This window comes from Dromaius novaehollandiae, chromosome 14 (genome assembly GCF_036370855.1).
Source record: "Dromaius novaehollandiae isolate bDroNov1 chromosome 14, bDroNov1.hap1, whole genome shotgun sequence".
Lineage (NCBI taxonomy): Eukaryota > Metazoa > Chordata > Aves > Casuariiformes > Dromaiidae > Dromaius > Dromaius novaehollandiae.
In genome coordinates, this window is record NC_088111.1 from 4902540 (window position 1) to 4920881 (window position 18342).

Sequence of the window (18342 nt, forward strand, 5' to 3'; positions counted from 1 at the left end):
GAGACCTTTTCTCATCTGTAATCTACCAGGGCAGCCACGACATTTGTAAATAATAATTAATATATTAAATAAAATTGGGAATAGCCTTTAACACACGCTTGAATCACACTAAGCTAGGAATTCCCTCATGCACACATGGATCTAGCTCTGTATTTGCTATGTTAGGAACCAAATAACTCACCTGAGGATGTACCCGTGAAGAACTCCGTTATGTTCACTTTCGGGAGGAGGCTGCCACTGGACCATGATCGACTGATTAGTGCGCCCACTGGCCACTATGTTTTTAGGTGGAGCGCTGGGAGGCTCCTCAGGTAGCATCAACCTGAATACAAAAAAATGTGATGGAGCCAGATGTTGAAAGAAAATGATAGATAACATTTCTATTTTATGTATCTGCTACATGTGAACCACTTCCGTTTGTCAAAGTCTGATGACTTGAAAGAAATATAACGCTGATCAAACTGCTGAAGACATGCATGAAATAGTTACAACAAATCAACATAATAGGAAATCAGTTAAGCAAGCAACAAGACAGACAGCTGAGGTAACCTTGTTCTCTCTGAATCACCCAGGCTGCTGCAATTCTTTCGAAAGATTACAAGCCTGAATGAGTTAGAGCTCAGGTCCAGTATCTGTGACTCTTTCCAAATTGTTTCTTTCAATATTTTTCATATCAAATTCCTACATTTTGAAAAAGCCATTTAGAGTTCAGCTGTTCTGCAATTCAAGCTCACAGCAAGCTTTGGTTCACGGAAGAAAGGGGAGGCATTTGAAACTAAATTTGATGAAGCCATCCTTCTATGTCACATCTGGGTGAATTCCAGAAGTGACATTGCAATGATTGGGTGAACGTTGTGCTCCTTCCAGAGCTAACTGCTGGGGCTTAACACAACAGGAAAAAATATTTAGGTCACACATACGCTTATCTTTCAAGATGCTGTTCAAATGATATTCTGGAAATATGAGGGCACCTCTCTCTCGGTGTTTGCTGATATCCTACATCTCCTAATTGCTATTTATATCAATTACTGATGGTTCCAGTGCACTTTCCAGAGGCCTGGGTAACGGCTAACTGCTCCATTACCCAATTATTGTGTAAAAGGTAACTTTATTGTATTTATTAAAAAAAAAAAAGAAAAAACACAGCAGATTTCTCTCCTGGTAGTCCTAGGTTATTCCATAGCTTGTACCTTTACTACACAAGGATGTTCTTTTACTGTACCTGCTGGTCTCAGAGCTGTACTGGCCCTTTCCCACCTGGTTAACAGCACACACCCTAAACTGGTAGGTTCGGGCTGGAGTTAGTCCACTCACAGTGACACCGGTCATCTTTGGGTCAAGATTTGATAGGTGAACCTTCCAGGGAGAATCTGTTGGAATAATTCAGGTTTGAAAAAGATTGAGGTGTTTGTTAGAAGCCCTGCAGGGGTGAGAAAACGCCTCTGAATGCACAGAGCTCTTTGTGCTCCTTTTCCTCAGAGGAACTTCAGGAAGAAGTTTCTTCTCAACAAAAGAAACCTCCCTGTCAACCCACACAGTTATGCAGATTGCACATTTGTCTACTGGAAAGTGATGCTGCACATGTCATGGCATAATAAATAAAAACTATATTCATTAACATTTTAATAAAAGAGGAAGCAAGCATGATAAAGACAGATGGGCTGTGTATTTCACAACCCATCTGTTTGGCAGTCCATTACAGCACCACACCCATGAGTGGCTCCGGTGGAAGGGCTGTAATGAAATTCACAGTCGGTTTGGAATATCTTTCTACCCAGCTTGCAAGCAGGTGTAGAAGCGTGACTCTCTCTGCCAAATCAGCTCTTTGCTGTAAGACTTGAGAAAGTTTCTGCTGCAGATTCTGCGTCTGCATTTTTTCTAGAGATAGTATACGGTATTCAGTCTCTTCATTTCCTAGGAAGATTTCCTGGTACGCACAGCCCCGGCAGTACTATCAAACCCACGTTGTCAGTTCACATACTTCACACGCCAAGCTCCTTTGCTGCCCGAATTACATTTTCAAGTTTTCAAAGAGGTCAGAAATGAAACATGTTGAAAATTAAATATCCGGACTTTTCTTCCTAGCGTGGTATCATATATTCTCCCCAAAGTCATGGCTGAAATAGTCAAGGAGAGGTGACATTTGGTCTGTGTTGCAACAGTGCAGCTACGAAGTCAGCCAATTTAAAGATTTGTTCAGTTTTTAAATAATACCAGCTGTTTTCATGCTCCCTGCTCAAAATTATAAACACTTCTGGAAATTACCAAGGAGCTAGCTGCAGATTTTGGCAACGTATCTGTGCATGTTGCTCATCAGAAGTGCATTGCAGTTCCTGGCAGGTCACCTAGACGTCTGCCTGAAAATGAAGATGAGACGTCCCAAATGTGGAAGGCTGCTAAACTTCACACCAAGATATAAACCATTAATTTAGTGCTTTTCTGGCAGATTCCTTAGCAAGTCTAAGTCCTCTAGGGCATGATGCCAGTTGGGCTATAAACATGGCATCTCTTAATTATTCAAAATATATTTATTCCAGTAATAGCTTTCTGAGAACAAAGTCTTTTTTTAACAGGAAAACTGACACAGCAAAATGGGAGTGCTGGAGAGGGACACTTGCACAGCAGTCAAGTTCCATCAGCATCAGTTGTTGATGATTTACCAACATTCACTTCAGCTGCAAGATCTCGATGGCAATTTATCTTAACAGAATATTGAGCTTCTTTCAGCAAGCACTCGGAGGAAGCACACCTGCAGCCACCAGGAAAGCACTGGCCAGGAGCTGTTTGCACCTTCGTTCCTTCTGAAGTTTATCAAGCTCCTCTTGAGACTTTCCAAACAACTGTTCACCTTGTCACACGCAGAGTGCATGAAAACAAATCATGGAAAGCCAAAGCTAAGGTATGGCTGACTTGCTAAGTTGCCTAAAGCAGATTCCTGATGGAAAATGGGAGAGCAGGCAGCCCGAGGAGAGCCAAACACCCCCACGGCCCAGCTGATCAGGTAGGGGTCCATTCCCTAGAGCAAATCAGTCTCATTTGTTTATGGCCAGTGTAAACACCACCTGAGTGTGCTTAACCCCAGCAGCCCAATGTAGTGAGTGGTTTGATTCAACAACGGGGCCTATTAATCTCTTCAGCACCTCGGGGCTTTGCTCTGTTGATATGCTGCATCTTTAGAATACTTTATTTATTCTTTTTCCTCTCCTGGTGAAAGATAAAAGATCTGGCAGGAAGACAGATTAAACTGAAAACTAATATAAACGAATCCTATTCATCTCCGGGGCACTCTGATTTGTAAAGGAAAGTATTCAAGGAGGATTTGCTCGCTCACCGGGCAGTGGATACAGCGAGTCTGCAGAGTATCTTTAAAATTTAAATGTCAAGTTTCTTCTGACAATCAATAAACTAAACATTTTGAAAGCCTGTTCTTCCATCTTAAACACATAACAAAACCCAGAATTGTACAGAAGCTTGTTTCACCGTGTAGAAAAGTAATTTTGACATCGGAAACATTCCATGAAATTTTCAAGGCTCCCTCTCTTCTCCTTCAGGGATTACTGTCACTCTCCTGCCCCAGGAAGCCTGGGGAAGCTCCACACTGACAAAAGACTTGCCAGGCCAAACTATTAAATAAACCTCTGTTATATTGAACAGACTGTGCTAATCCTTCATTTAACTTAAGCTGCCCAGAACGGACTCTGGGCTTTGCTTGCTCATTCTTCCACTGTAATTGCCACTTTATGAAAAACTTTCATGTTTAGTTGTCTATCTTCTTAAGGACATTGGGTATGTGGAATTAACCCTGATTGCCTCTCCAAGTTAATTTGGTTGAAACTGAGAATCTCACAGGCTACTCTCTAGTTTACTGTTTGATTTTGAGGGATTTAGAAATTACTTCTGGTCTACCAAGAATTTTTGGATGTACTTGTGATAAGCTTGATAACACAGGTTACTCACTAAGGGACGTTTCTTCTACAGCTCCCTATGCACTCTGACATTCTTGTATTAATTGCAGGCTCCTCAAGAACCAATTCTGATTTGATATTGCAGATGAGATCTACAGCAGAAACATGATTTTTGTAGTAAATGGAATACATTTTTGTCTCCTTCCTTCTCCAGGGGGTTTCGTGCAGACAGTACTATTGGAATTTGCCATACTTCTGTAATTTGCTGAATTAATCTCTCAGTTGTTCTTGACAATATGATACTGCAAAAAGTTCAAATAAAAACAAATGGGCTCATCCTTCCTTTGGTGAGACTTCAACGTCTACCACTGGCCTGAGGAAAAGTATGTTTTAACAGTACCGTATATAGGCCTGACTCACAGCTGTAACAAATAACATAGTTTTCCGTTAATTTTTTTACAAAGATTTATGCATGTGTTCAATTTTCATCACATGAATAATCCTACCAAATTCAGGAAGACAATTCATGAGTTAAACATGTACAGATGCTTTTCACAGGAGCTTTAATCATCTCCTCACGGGCAATAACGTGATGAATCTGAGTTACAGCATTACATCACAAAGCAGATACCCAAGAATACAATAAAACAAAAATGGGCTTTTATCTTAACTGTACCCAGCAGAGAGTACCTCTTTAAATATTAATTCATTTGTTCAGATAAAAGACTAGTCAGAATAACATTTGATTAATTCCAGAAATTTAAACCTCCTAGGAATAAAATAAACATATCTCCTCCTAGCTCCATGAAGTTGCTTCTCCAGAATTCCTAGGTACACTGCAATAGTGGTTAAACAGGTTGTGAAACATCCAAAAATTGTGTTAGTGCAAATGACAGTAATGAATGCTACTATTTGTTTGAAAATCCCATTCCATATGAAGATTCACTTTCCTGGCTCTGTGTGGGCAGGAATACTTAATGACTGTGTTTCCCCGGAACTGTGTTTTTCAAATTAGATTATAAATTTGCCCCCAAATGTTTGAGGCCATATGTCTCAAATCACCCACAGACATGGTCTATTGTGAATACTTATGATTTGATAATTATTCCACTGTGCCAAATATACTCATTTTAAAGATTAGATGACTTGGTGACTAGAGTCATTTATATTTCCAGCAATTTATGCATGCGATCTGCCACTGTTTTTTTGGCTAATTAAAATGAGGTTTTTACATCTTTTTACTGATTTGATATTAATGAAAAGGAGTTTTAATCCATGCCAGGTGGAGTGACATGCCTCTCTTTAATGCAGCTAGTAATTAGTCCCTTGAAATTTATACTCATTATTTTGAACCCTCTTCAGTTAGTTCTGTGTAACAGATACTGTTGTTATCTATTCATTTATGGTACCTGCTTCAAAATGTACAATGGATGCTAAAGCTATCAGAAAATTATTCAAAGCAAAACAACCAAAAAATGAATGAAACTATGCTACATTTTGGCACCTGTAACTGCAAAACAAAACCCACCTGTAAAACTCCATAGAACCACGTTTTCTGTGCAGCCTTGCTAACTGAAAAACAATCTGTAATTCTGATGCCCCTCCCTAACCTTTACGTATATATGAAAGCAAACTTGGATTAGGATATTAAGCATTTTGCACTGCTGCCAACAGCGAAAGAGCTACAAACACAAGTAAACGAGCTCATAGGTGGCATATGCAGAATCCTTGAGAGCTGTTCCCTCTGCAGTAAAAACAGGAGCGACAGAGAACCTGAATGAAAATTTTCTTTGCAAAACAAAAAGATTCTGCACAGTCACATCAGACAAAACTATACCACCATAGGTCACATCAGCCTCATCCAAGAGCATCATTGAAAAGCGGGTGGCGTGGGGGGAAGGAAGGATGCCGTTCACCATAGGAGGAGTAGGTCTGTAGAAGCTAAGTATAAACCACACACTACTGAGCTAAAATAGCCCTCAAAAACAATATACTCTATGCAAGTAACAACAAAATGATACAGTGACACTATCCAGACATTGAAGTCATCTGTGCAAACCAAAGTCACTGCTGACATTGTTCCACTATTCTGCTGACATCCGTAAAGCTGAGCAATAGTACAAGAAATATGAGAGAACAGAAACATGTGGAACATTTAAGGGCTCAGATTCCTCCCCATCCTATTTCTGAGAGTGACCATTTAGAGACAGAATATAAAAGCAAGGTAAGTAAAATAAAGATGAAGACTCCAAGGACAGCAAGATCTAGAATATTTCTGGGAGTTAAGATGCTCAGTTCGCAGTAAGTCTGGCCTGTGTTTGGTTTTTGCAGCTGCAAGCTTGCTGAAGTACATATACCTATGATTTGTGATAATGAGACTCTCTCAGTGGTAGATTGCAATGCCATCAGCCAAAATTATTGGATCTATCACAGAGTGAGTGAGAGTTCACAGGATCCTGCAGAGTTCTGAGGGACTCGCTGCATAATTTCTGTAGAACTAGTGCTGATTTTTGCAGAGCCTTCTACAAATTTCAGCAAATGAATTATAGCATTTTCCAATCGATGGCACATTTACCCCATTCCCCTACTAGAACAAGTGCAAAGCATCCTTGCTTGAAAGTCACTTAAAGACCTTTCAAACTTCACCTGGCCCCAGATAAGCTGTCTCCTTCCCTAGGGACACTTCTGATTAACGCAGCCCAGTGCAGGACCCAAGGGCACACAGTCTGCCAGCTCTGCGCTGTCTCTGTATAAATACTGCTGGAGTACCTTTGCATCATATTCCCAGACTGGGAGTTTGTTAGCTTGCCTTCGTCAAAGCTACTGGGAGAAACAGAAGCACAAAGGCAACAATCTTGGGCGATAGAACAGGAAGGAAAAGAAAAGCAAAAAGGCATCTACTGGACTGGAGTCAATAGGAATGGAAGCAGAGGGGGAGAGAGAAGAGAGTAGCTGGTGGCGAGGAAAAGGTAGAGAACGGGCGCAAGCAGTTGGATCCAGTGTGGCACAGAACACTGAATTTCTCAAAGTCACTCTGTTACAGAAATATCAGGACTCTCTGCTCTAGAGAGCTGTTTTAAGGACAGCAGTCCTGGGCAAGACTTTAGAGCTCTGCTAGGATTAGAAAACTGCACTTGACTCAACAGCTGTCAAGATCATCAGTTCTGGGACCTCCGTATCTGAAAAGTGGTGCACTACAGCCTGCAAAGCAAAAGGCTTACGTGTGCTCTGAACTCTAGCTCTCCATGTCGCAACACAAGCACTATTCTCTAGATAATCAGAAATCAGCACTGTTTCACATTTAGTTATGCAGTGGCTAATATCCACATGTCAGAAAAAGTGATGCTCTTAATTTTTCCATCTAAAATCAATTGTTAGGCTTGGATTTCCAGCTCTCAGGGTGATAGAAATTAGAAAGTATTGCCAAGGTGACTGATTTCCATATAACCTCATCTTTCGCTCAATTCCTAAAGAGGCATTAGCAGTGTCCCTGAATAACCTGCAAAGGGAGAGCCAGAAAGGACCAGACCTACCAAAGAGGAAACGGTGAGAAGTGGCAATTTACAATGACCAGGTTTGCAATTTATGAACCCAGATCCTTCTGTATCTCACAGTTAAGTATCCTCAACCACCTACTTAAAACAAAGGTGTAAAATAACAGCATAGGGAAAGCAAAGAGAATATATGAATCCATATACATGTAAGACAGTAGGTGCTGTTACTAGAGCTGTTACCTGATAACAGATCAGAGGTTTGTTCCTCAGACAGATCATCAACTCCTCACATTATCATACATATTACTATGTACTCTTCAGCTGAAATTGAGGCTCTAACTGTATTAGGAGATCTACGAACCCAGAGGAAAAGACAACAACAGGAAGAAATAAAATACAGCTACTAGCCATGTTGCAGATGACGTTTAGAAGCACAGAGAGATGAACTGATGTGCTTGAAGTCAGGCTGGCAAAGCTGGGGGAGGCACAAGGCTTTCCTGGCTAACGAATTCACCATCTCAGGCCTCATGTTGAAAGAGTTAAATAACAGAAGAACAGTTGAATGTAAAACCCAGGACTTCCCATTCCTGCACGCTTTCTCTCATCAAGAAAGTAACCAGAACATTTTCTTGGTAGCTCTGGTAAAAGCTAAATCTGAAAGAAGGCTCAATAATTAAGGACAACGTGAGGTTGAAACATATTGGACTTTACTCACTGTTCTCAGATAGCTCTACCATGTAGTAGAGAACAGGGCTGTTTCCATCAAAGGGACGCACCCAGGAAAGCACCACGCTGCGGCTGTACGAGGAATTCAGGGCGGCCAGAAGATTCTGAGGGGCATGAGGCAGTTCACTATGGAGAAAAAGAGAAAGGGAGAAAAAACAGCACAGAAAATCAATCTACTTTTCATTCAGCTACAATCTTACAGGCACTTAGATGTGCACATGGCATCAACCTTGCATGATGATAGATATAAAACCAGCAGCTATTGCACAATTAAATAAATGAAAGATATCTCTGAATTATTCACAATTTTGTCCTGTTTGGAAAAAAAAAAAAAAAGAATTATGCTGAAAGTCCCACGGCTGATGCTTAGAACAGCTAATGGAACTATTACCAAATGTGGAAAAAAGCCAATTTTCCTATTGCTTTTTAATTGAGACAAGTTGGTCAATATATTTCTCTTCTTGCCTTCCCTCCCTCCCCCCTTACAATGACATCCGGAGCAATGGAACAGCAGTAGTACATATAAACAGTAAAACATACGAGAGGTATGATTTAATATGGAATTTTTCATACTCAGGAAAGCAGAAGACATTGACACTAGCTCTGCAGTGTTAATAATCAAAATTACCATATGTATTCTTAGGCTACAGGACAGCTTGATTTACTCGTGGATGCAGGCTTATGCTGTCACGGGTAGAATCTTTCCTTCATATAATAGGGATTTTTTTTTGGAAGCACCCAACCAGAAAATGCAGTGAAAATGCCTGCAGAAATCCCATGGAAATACTAAATGAAACATTAAAAATAAAAATAAAACAGTAGCTCAATTAAGACATGTAATTTCTCAAAATAAATGCATTCATTTGGACTCATTGTCTGAAAGTCACAGAGGCTGCATGGTGCAGTGAGGAAACTAAAATCTGCTGCAATCCTTAAATGCCGATCTGTGTTAAGAGCCCTCTAGCCATTATAGTTAAACCTGGTTCCTACTTCTTCATTCTCAAGGAGGACAAGGATCTCTGACAAGAAAGGAAAAGCAAGGGGGACCACTTTTCTCCCATTTGATCTACTGCTTCTCCCCAGGAAAGCTCAGGGGTAATCCTTCCTCAGCGTACACTACTGCTAATCCACACTAGCCAGAGCACAAAGCCACAAGGGTACTTGCTATCCTGAATTTAAAAATGTACTAATTGCTTGCTGTGATGTGTCATGCTCCTGCACGCTTAGCTACTAAAAACCCACAACTCCTTAGCCAGTCACAAAAGTAAACACAGACCCTGGCTTTAGGTCAGAACAGTATGTTCTGGATTCAGATTTTTTCTGGAAGATCAGGGAACGTACAGAAAACCAGACAACGGTTTTATTGCTTTTCCAATTAAAGCTGTGAATGTCCTTGTTTACGTCTTCAGAATGGTTCCTTGCTGCAGAGGCAGTTCAAAGGAGGTTGCAAGAAGAGTCAAACAGGAATGGCAAGAAAAATACATAGATTATGAGAAAACATAACTGGAGGGCTATCACTTACCCACCTCTACCTAGACTAGAAGGGTTAATGCTTCCTAAGGCTAAACCTGAGCTCAAAGCCTCTTCTCATCTCATTTGACTTTAAATGCCTAACCAAATGCGAAGCAGTAAACATGGAAGGACACCTCCGGGCGTGATTCGGGTATTAACTTCATTAAGTCACTCTCTAAGGATGCCTTGCTTTCTCCATTGATTATATGCAGTTTAGGCTGACACATGCTCATGTGCAGAATGCCTGCAGAAACCATGCACCAGACTTTTGATGTTAAGACATGGTCACTTTGGGGCTGGAGGAAACAGGGGGCGTTGGAAAGAGCACATAGGGAGCCCAAAACAAGCAGATTTAGAGCACAGCACTGCAAAATTTGGTAAAAATAAATAATTTATTTGTCTAAAAACCCGCTTCTGTACCACTGCAAATTATTGCTTCCACAAGTTCTCCAAGGGTTTTAGCTACCGTGCGTGGGATTAAGTTTAGGGAAGAGAGAAACCTGGAAACAGATTTGGAGAGCGGCTGGACTGCCAGACAAAACAGAAGAGTAAGCCTGCCACTGGAAAAGTATGGGCTTGGGGTTTAAAATATGGCCATTTACCAAGGGACTGTGAAAGTGTGTTACTTTATTATAATTTAATGTTTCATTCAAAATTAACATTAAATCTCCACTACAATTTATCACTACATCCTGAGCTAGCTGGGTGGAAAAACATATCTGCGATGAAGCTGGCAAAGGAAGTTACTGAAGGGAAGAGAGGGAAGTGTCATGCTGTGACCCGACTCCCGGGAGTCCCAGGCCCTTCGTCGGTTCTCACTGCGCCCTGCGGGGACCAGCCAGGGACGGGCTGTGGCTTCGGTGGCTTCCAGCAGCCAACGCTCGCGCAGGGAGCAGTGTACCAGGGATGGCTGTCGGGGAGCTCACGGCAAACATCCCCAGGTAACTCCTTCTGTGAGCTGAATAAACACCCCTGGAACTTATTCAGGATATTTTCAGGGCGTAATCTTGTTTTCTCATACATTTAGAAGGGCTGAATTAACAGCTTATTTGAGGACAGAAGCTATGGGACTAAAAGAATAGTTTGATCTCTTTTTCTCAGGTTACAAGTACCGAAAGATTTTTTGGAGGAGAGCAGACGTTCCTTTCTTCATTCCTTTTAAGTACACGCTGAGTTATAAATATGTTTTTTTGCTTAGGATCTTAGCTGATTATTTTGTTAGATTCGCACCAAATGGTAGCAGGAAGGAAATGGGCACTGTGGAGCTGGAAAGGCAGGAGCTGCAGCAGCCCCGCAGCACACCTAGCTCCCCAAATATCATATTCTCTACCCATATGTATCCACCCCGAACAGCAACAGATGGTGCTTACAGATTTAAATCCCTCAAGGCAGACATAGCAAGTGCCTAAGAAACACACCTGGTCAAAAATGAATATTTAAAAGTACACAGAAATTTCAGCACAGAAGAGTACTGCTCTGCTTGTAGTAAACAAAAGCAGAGATTAATAAATAGGAATTCCTACTTCAGCAAGCACTTCCACTTTGTCCCCTTCTCACTTGCTACCACGTACTGCGTAGAAGGGATGATAAATGAGACCTGTGCCACCATCATGAATATTCGTGCTCCCAAAAGAGGTTACTGCTTCTTTTTTTCTTTAAGAGAATTACTTTTTCTTGCTCCTAACATCCGAGAAGTCATTGCATGGAACGGTAAATCAAAGCCTTCCTCAGGCTGAGAAGAACCTCAGACTAGCACTGCTCAACTTCTGCTACACCACGGAAGCAAACAAGGCTCGGGAAAATGCCACACAGCACGTAACTGCTCTTAATCGGACACCGGCCGTTTAATTCTAGCATTATCATCTCTTTTTGTATTTGATGAAGCCCCAAACAGGAAAAATATCAACCTTTTTGAATACAGATGATATCTCAGGCATCATTCATCTCATGCTAAAGAGTTATGTGGAGTCAAGTTTTCCGTAACTTCCCTTGTACGATAGCAAAAAATAGTTTATGGACACTTAAATCTGTAACTGATAGATAAATCCAGGGTTAATGACATAGTCACCAAGGTGACCTGAGGGGACTTTGACAAAGCAATTAAAATAGAGGATTTGCAAGAAAAGAACATGAAGCCACTGTGACAACCCAGGAGAGAAACATTAGCTAGTTACAGATGATACATGTTCAAGACAAAAACCCTAATGTTTTGAGTCAGCTCTTCACTGCCAGAGGGTACCTGAAAAATTTACTCCACAAACACATAGTGTTTTATAAAATTAGCTAAAAGCAGACTATTTGCTAAGGGAAATAAACCAGACATGGTTTGGAAAGATTGCTGAGAAAAATGGTCCAACAGCAGGTAATTAGAGAGACTGTGACTGAAGAGGGGATTACTAAAAAGGCAAGGGAGATTAAACAAGTCTTCCTGTCAGTTTAGAAAAAGCTCTGCTCCTACCTTAAAAATGATTTCCTAAATCAGGCCATCCAAACATACCGGGTTTTCGCAGGAGCAGGTGGTTCTTCTGCTAGACCTGGTAACTTGCTAAGAAGTTGAGGCAAGAAGTTTAATAAATCACTCAGCCCTGATGGCTATTGGTCATAAAAGTTTATAATATTTTAAATTAAGAAACAGGTCATCTATTGCTCAAGACTTCCCAGTTTCTCTTGTAAAAGAATCCTCTCCAATTTTTTAACCCAGGAATGATTCTTACAGCACATCCAGTAGTAGCGAGGCTTTTTGCCTCTTGCAGGCCTACAACATGGTGGAACTTAGAAATTAAGCATTTGCCAGATACCAGAGCACACAGATTTATTTTCCATTTCATTCTGGCAGTCAACACAAGCTCAGATCTACAGAGAAAGACTTTTGAATTTTATGCTTTCTCTTTGCTAAAAACCTCTATATTTTTGATATACATTTGATGGTGACCAGGCACAACCGGTTTCTTGGCGATTCCCTCTGGAACATCAAGTGCATTTAGACTAGCAGGGAACCTTATTCCTTGGTTCCCAAGATCCCAACAGAGAGCTTGGAAAAATAATTAAACCTTTCTTTTTAGTGAGGAAGGCATAACACACTTGCATGTCTGATGTCCCTCCTTATTTTACTCCCTGCAAAAGGGAAAAGAGAGGGACTATCATAGGGGATCCGGACGAATGCAAGTTTGTAACAAGATGTCATTTTGATTTGTTAGTCTGCACTGCTCTTATCGATTTTACTTTTAGTAATCAAGCTATGTGGTTATGATGCAAATTTGAAAGAAATCAGAAGCAGTAACAATTACAAATACCGCAAGTAAAAATGTTATCACGCGTTCTCTCTAAGCGATGGACAAAGGCAGGGCTGCTGACTCCCGGCAAGCTGCTGGGCTGCGCTGAAAGCGGTTAGCTCACCTCTCCTGCTTTTGAAGAAGAGGCGGAATGGTGAAAGAGAACTGAAAGAAAATGAACTTGCTGCCAGGAATAAATTGTCTGTTTGTGTATTACACTGTCCTACCTGTATTTTTGTACAGAGAAAGAGTCTAAAAGATTTTACCGTATGTTGTGCCATAACCGAGGTTTGTCCAGGGCTTTGATTTCCCAACAACGCAGCAGTACCACGTACTTTTCAGCCACATTCAAACAACAAAGAGACTCCTTAGTATGGACTGCGCACAGGCAGGTATTGAGCAGCCAGCACAGATAGCCGTAATTTGGCATATTTTATATATACTGAGAACCCTCAGGATACTTGGAATCAGCAGAGTTTCCTGTCGGGAGAGTGATACACTGTGGTAACTCGGAGCTTATTCAGCTTCAGGAACAAGCATTTCTTTCTGTGTACCATTCTTTATGGTATTTACAGGACTATAAAAGCAAGCTAAATGAAGCTGGGATGTTTCATCCATACAACTATTTTCAGGATCAAATCTTATGACTTGGAAGGATGCAAGAGAAGCACAAGCTCATCACCAAAAGACCTGCAAATGTTTCTGTGTTTGCAGTTGAGAAGCTCTGCTAGAAACACAAATAGATTTAAATTTTGTGCTTATTTATTTCTTGCAGGAGAGAAACATCACTGGCAAATGTTTTACCTCGTGCAAATCAAATGAAGTGATGTATATGAAGAATAAACACATTTAGAGGGAAGACAAATGAATAGAGTATCTTGACTAGCAATTAGCTTCTGTGCCCAAGTACCATCAGTGCAGAATTGATGAGCAAGGTAACCTTTGGCTACACTTTAGCAAGTTCTTCATTAGTTTTCTGGCTTTCCTTTTCATATATTTTACTTCTTTCACAGACATGCCAAGGAAGACAGTCCACTCTGTTTGCACCAACCAGGTGTGCCACAGTAGAGCCCCATTCTGCTAGCACCATATTTTCCTCTAGCAAGAAACAGTATCTTCTCCACAAGCCTGTTTTCTAACAGGGGAAGACAAAGGAAGAAAAAGTTTTGTTTCCCTCTTTTCACAGACTGGTAAATCAAACCACTCAGAGATTAAATAACTGAAGGTCACCCTGAAGGTCAATGGGTTTGAACTGAATGCCTTGCAATGGAAATGAGTAACACTGTTATTTGCACCTTTGGAAATCTCTCTTTACATGCCTGGAGATAGAGAAGCGATATGCTGGTTCCTGGGGGAAAAGAGGTGGTAAGAAAATTAGAGTTGTCAGACGAAGCTAGATAGGCTACAATATTATCTGTTGGTAGACTGCTCTAGTCTGTAATTGGCTCAGAGGCCTCCTTTGAACATTTGTCTGACATTAGTGCTACTCAAGGCACTGAAGTGTAAGTGCTCACAGACAGGAATGTACATGCCCTGTTTGTTAATGTTCTGCACAAGAGAATTATCTGAGAGAAAAGGGAACCTTATAGATCTGTCATTCATATACTAGCTAGAATTTAATTTAAGCTTTACTTCAAACATTTCCTTTCCACATATTTTCTTCTCTATTTCATTTCTTGGATCATGTATCTCTGTATTTCTCACTGATTTGGTGCTGCTGAGCCAAATGATGATGATGAAAGCTGCAAGGGAAGGCAACGTTTTTGGCATTTTTGCAGTACTTGTACTACTTTGAAATGTCACAATCCAAGGTATGATTGAGTGACTTAACAGTTATTGAAGTCCTCTAAAGGAATTTCTTTAATTCCTCTGGGGAACGAAAAGGTTATAGGCCATCAGCCACAGAACATCAGAAGGAGCAGAGATACAGGATTAAGAGCGAGTGACAGCACACAGGCATCAGGAGCCAGCAGAACCACAGCAAATTGGGATGTGAGGAAAGGCAGCCTCAGGAGCACACACAAGATGTGCCTCTCCCAGTTAACTCGTAGCACGAGTTGTATGGACTATAAAACTGTTCCTCTCTGGTCAACAGAGACCTGCAAGTAAATAAACCTGCAGTGCTGTTCTGGGTTGCATAGGGCACCTTCTGCTGTTTTGGATTAAGAAATTGCCAGACTGCAAAAGCATTTAATACACATTTGAAGCTTTACTTCAAAGTCCAGCTTATAACATTCTTTGCAGTCTTTATTCCATAATTTTCTGTCCTCCACTCTAAAACAATATATTCTGAATTGTCTTCTGCTCTTGGATTCAAACCAGCTGTAAAGTGCACTCCGGGAGGAGAGCTGAGGAGTGCTTAATTAGAGAGAGAATGTATGACCGCTCTCTCAAAATGGGCATCTGATCTAGCCTTGGCACTGTCAGAATAATGCTGTATCAAACAGCGCTCTGCATAGCAAACCTCTGAGGTGAACTCATTATACTGCCAGCAACAGAAGTTGCCATCTTCTCAGAGAGATCAGGCACAACCAGCAGAAACAGATGCAATTTTAAATTAAAGCATGCAGCACTGCTCAGAAAAAAAAAAAAAAAAAAAAAAAAAGGAAAAAAACCTACATAAAATATTACCTTCTCATTCATTTGATCTACTCCACACACGTACCAAAACCATAGCTGTTGCTTTTAGTGATAAAAATAAAATGCTAGTGCATTTCACTCCAGTGAAGTGGCAGAAATAGAAAATACGGAACTTCACAATGCCATTTTTATAATCCTTTTTCAGAAGTGAACTGCACTTAACTTTTCTTTCTTTTTTTTTTTTTTTTTTTTTTTTTTAAAAGATCCTTAGGAAAAGGCATACATACACATATTTTTCCCTAGAAAAAATTCTTATAAAGGAAATGTAAGAATAAGCAATGCCTGCCCAGGGACCAGCTATTCTGATATGTGTTCAACAGGGGGAAAAACAATACTAAAAGGAGGAAAATATTTTCCTATAACCTTGGTGTCAAAGCCCAGCGCTTGGGCTTTATGTGGACATTCAACAACATGGCATCACGGGATGATTTCGGGTTGGAAGGGACCTCAGGAAGTTTCCAGCCTCTGTGGGCAATCTCTTCCAACACTTGAGCATCCTAGTGGTTAAAAATATGTTTCCTTACATCCAGCCTGAACCTCTCCTGTTTCAATTTCTGCAGACTGAACAAGCCCACTTCCCTCGGCCTTTCCTCACAGGGCAAACACTCTAGTCCCTTTCCCATCTTGGCAGCCCTCCACTATACTAGCTGCAGTTTCTCAACAACTGTTTTGTATTTGGGGGTCCGAAACTGGACCCAGCATTCTAGGTGCAATCTAATGAGTATTGAGGAATTATGTCCCTCAATCTACTGGCTCTGCTCCTGTTAATACAGCCCAGGGTGCTGTTAGCTTTCTTCAATGTCAGGGCTCATGTTCAGCTTGCTGCCTACCAAGACCTCCCAGCTCTTTATAGCAGAGCAGCTTCCCAGCCAGTCAGTTCCTAGCCTATATCATTGCAAAAGGTTATTCTATTCCAGACGCAACCTTGCATTTGTCTTTGTTGAATTTCATAAGATTCCTGTTGACCAACATCTTCAGCCTGTCTAGATCACTCTGAATGGTGCCCCTGCCCCTGAGTGTGTCAAATGTTCCTCCAACTTTTGGTACCACCTGCAAACTTGATGAGTGTGCACTCTGACACCTCCTCCAGACCACTGATAAAGATGTCAAACAGGACAGGTTCCAGTACAGACTTCTGCAATACTCCACTTGTTACCGACCTTCAGGTAACTAAGGCCCATGAACCACTCTCCTCTGAGCTCAGTCATCCAACCAGCCGAACATGCACAGATGCCTATCCATAAAGATGGACGGGCTGCAACTGGCATAGCTGACTTCAGTTACTTGGAAATCAAAGCAGCATGGCAACATGCAAAAGCAAGGATATTACAAGGCAATTTCATTAGCAATAAAAACTGGCTTTGTTTCCTCTAAAACACCAAACATCCACACTCCCCAGATCTCCTAGAATTGGCTAGAAAAACGTTCAACAGTATCTGAAAAAAACATAGAATATCTTTAAGTTGGAATACTCACATCACTTCTAGTCGAGCCATTCTGGAATCATTTCCTCCAAAAGAAATGACCTCGCAAGTATAGTCTCCAATGTCACCTGACCACGTCTGGCTGATGAGGAGGGTTCCACCTTTCTCTACTGTAATCCTGGAACTGCTGGATGGATTTATTACAACGCTGTCTTTCTTCCAAACATATCTGAGTATCACAATGTTTCAGTTAGTAAATACTAACGACAGCTTTAAAATATATTTATTTGAACTGCACAATAAGATACCAGCTTCTGCAATCATACATTAAAAATAACAGGCCCCTACAGTTACTTTCCAGAACAGTACCTTTGACCAAATCTTGGGTTTATATCAGCGATCAGAATGAGAAATGTAATTAAATTCTGGATACAATATAATTTATAAACAACACTACAGATTTTACATGGAAAAAGCGAGTTGCCCCTAAATGACCAAGTTTTAAGTCTGCCGTCATCAGCATTTTAAACTGAATCATCAGGCTGCGAAGTTAACCACTGAGGTGTTGGCCCATGTCTGCTAAGGCCGTAACAACCTTAGACTGCCATAATCAGTAACATCTTAAACTGCTGCGGCAAGGTTTACTAGAGCTCATCTGTTAAAACGCAGTCATAACAACACATCACAGAGACGTCTACACTCCATGGTGCCCAAATTAAGTATTTTTACATAGTATTTTTACACTTGTATTTCTCTTTTTTTAAGTTCCTTCTGCAGTTCACCATTCTAGCACCTTCCAAGCTGTTCCCTGTATCTTCTTTCATTTGTGTTGCTTTCAGACTACATAAATTTTCATGTTAAATTTATTTTTAAATGGTGAGCTTCCTTTAAATGCTCTAGTGCTAATGTTAATACTCCAGACAAATTCTCCTTGCTTCTACACAGTTAGAGCAGAACACAGCCCCTAGTTATTGAGCTGTTTCCAAGAACAGGGGCATTTCTTGCATCATTTTCATACAGCCCAATGTAAACACTTCTGAAAGCCTATTCCTTCTCTTTGGCTTTTACTCTCATTAAGTATCAGCTTCTGACAAGTTGGTTTTATTGATAGTGTATTAACCTTGACAGTAAAATCATGGAAGGCTGTATTGAAGTCATGAAGTGGAACATAGCTCATTGTAAATAATACATAAGGCTGAAATGGAAGATGGGATTTATGTGATTAATGATACAGCGTACAACCTTATAATGCAAGTATCAGGGGTCTGGTGTTAAAACTTGGGGTCCCGAAACTTCTCAACCTAACGCTATTCACCCAGCTTATGAAATTAAGCTCAGATAAACCACACAAACAAGAACTGACACCACG

At 40.8% G+C, this 18342-nt stretch overlaps 1 protein-coding gene across 5 annotated transcripts in view; it reads right to left on the bottom strand.

Annotated features, from left to right (window-relative positions):
* Positions 1–18342, bottom strand: part of SDK1 (sidekick cell adhesion molecule 1) — a 432949-nt gene that overhangs the window by 121883 nt on the left and 292724 nt on the right. For all 5 annotated transcript variants that reach the window (XM_026116143.2, XM_064520166.1, XM_026116142.2 and 2 more), the window contains exons 14-17: positions 17026–17202; positions 8115–8251; positions 1223–1370; positions 182–322 (exon numbers count right to left, since the gene is read on the bottom strand). In XM_026116143.2, the coding sequence (XP_025971928.2) occupies positions 182–322; positions 1223–1370; positions 8115–8251; positions 17026–17202 (603 nt within the window). The remainder of the gene's footprint in view (positions 1–181; positions 323–1222; positions 1371–8114; positions 8252–17025; positions 17203–18342) is intronic.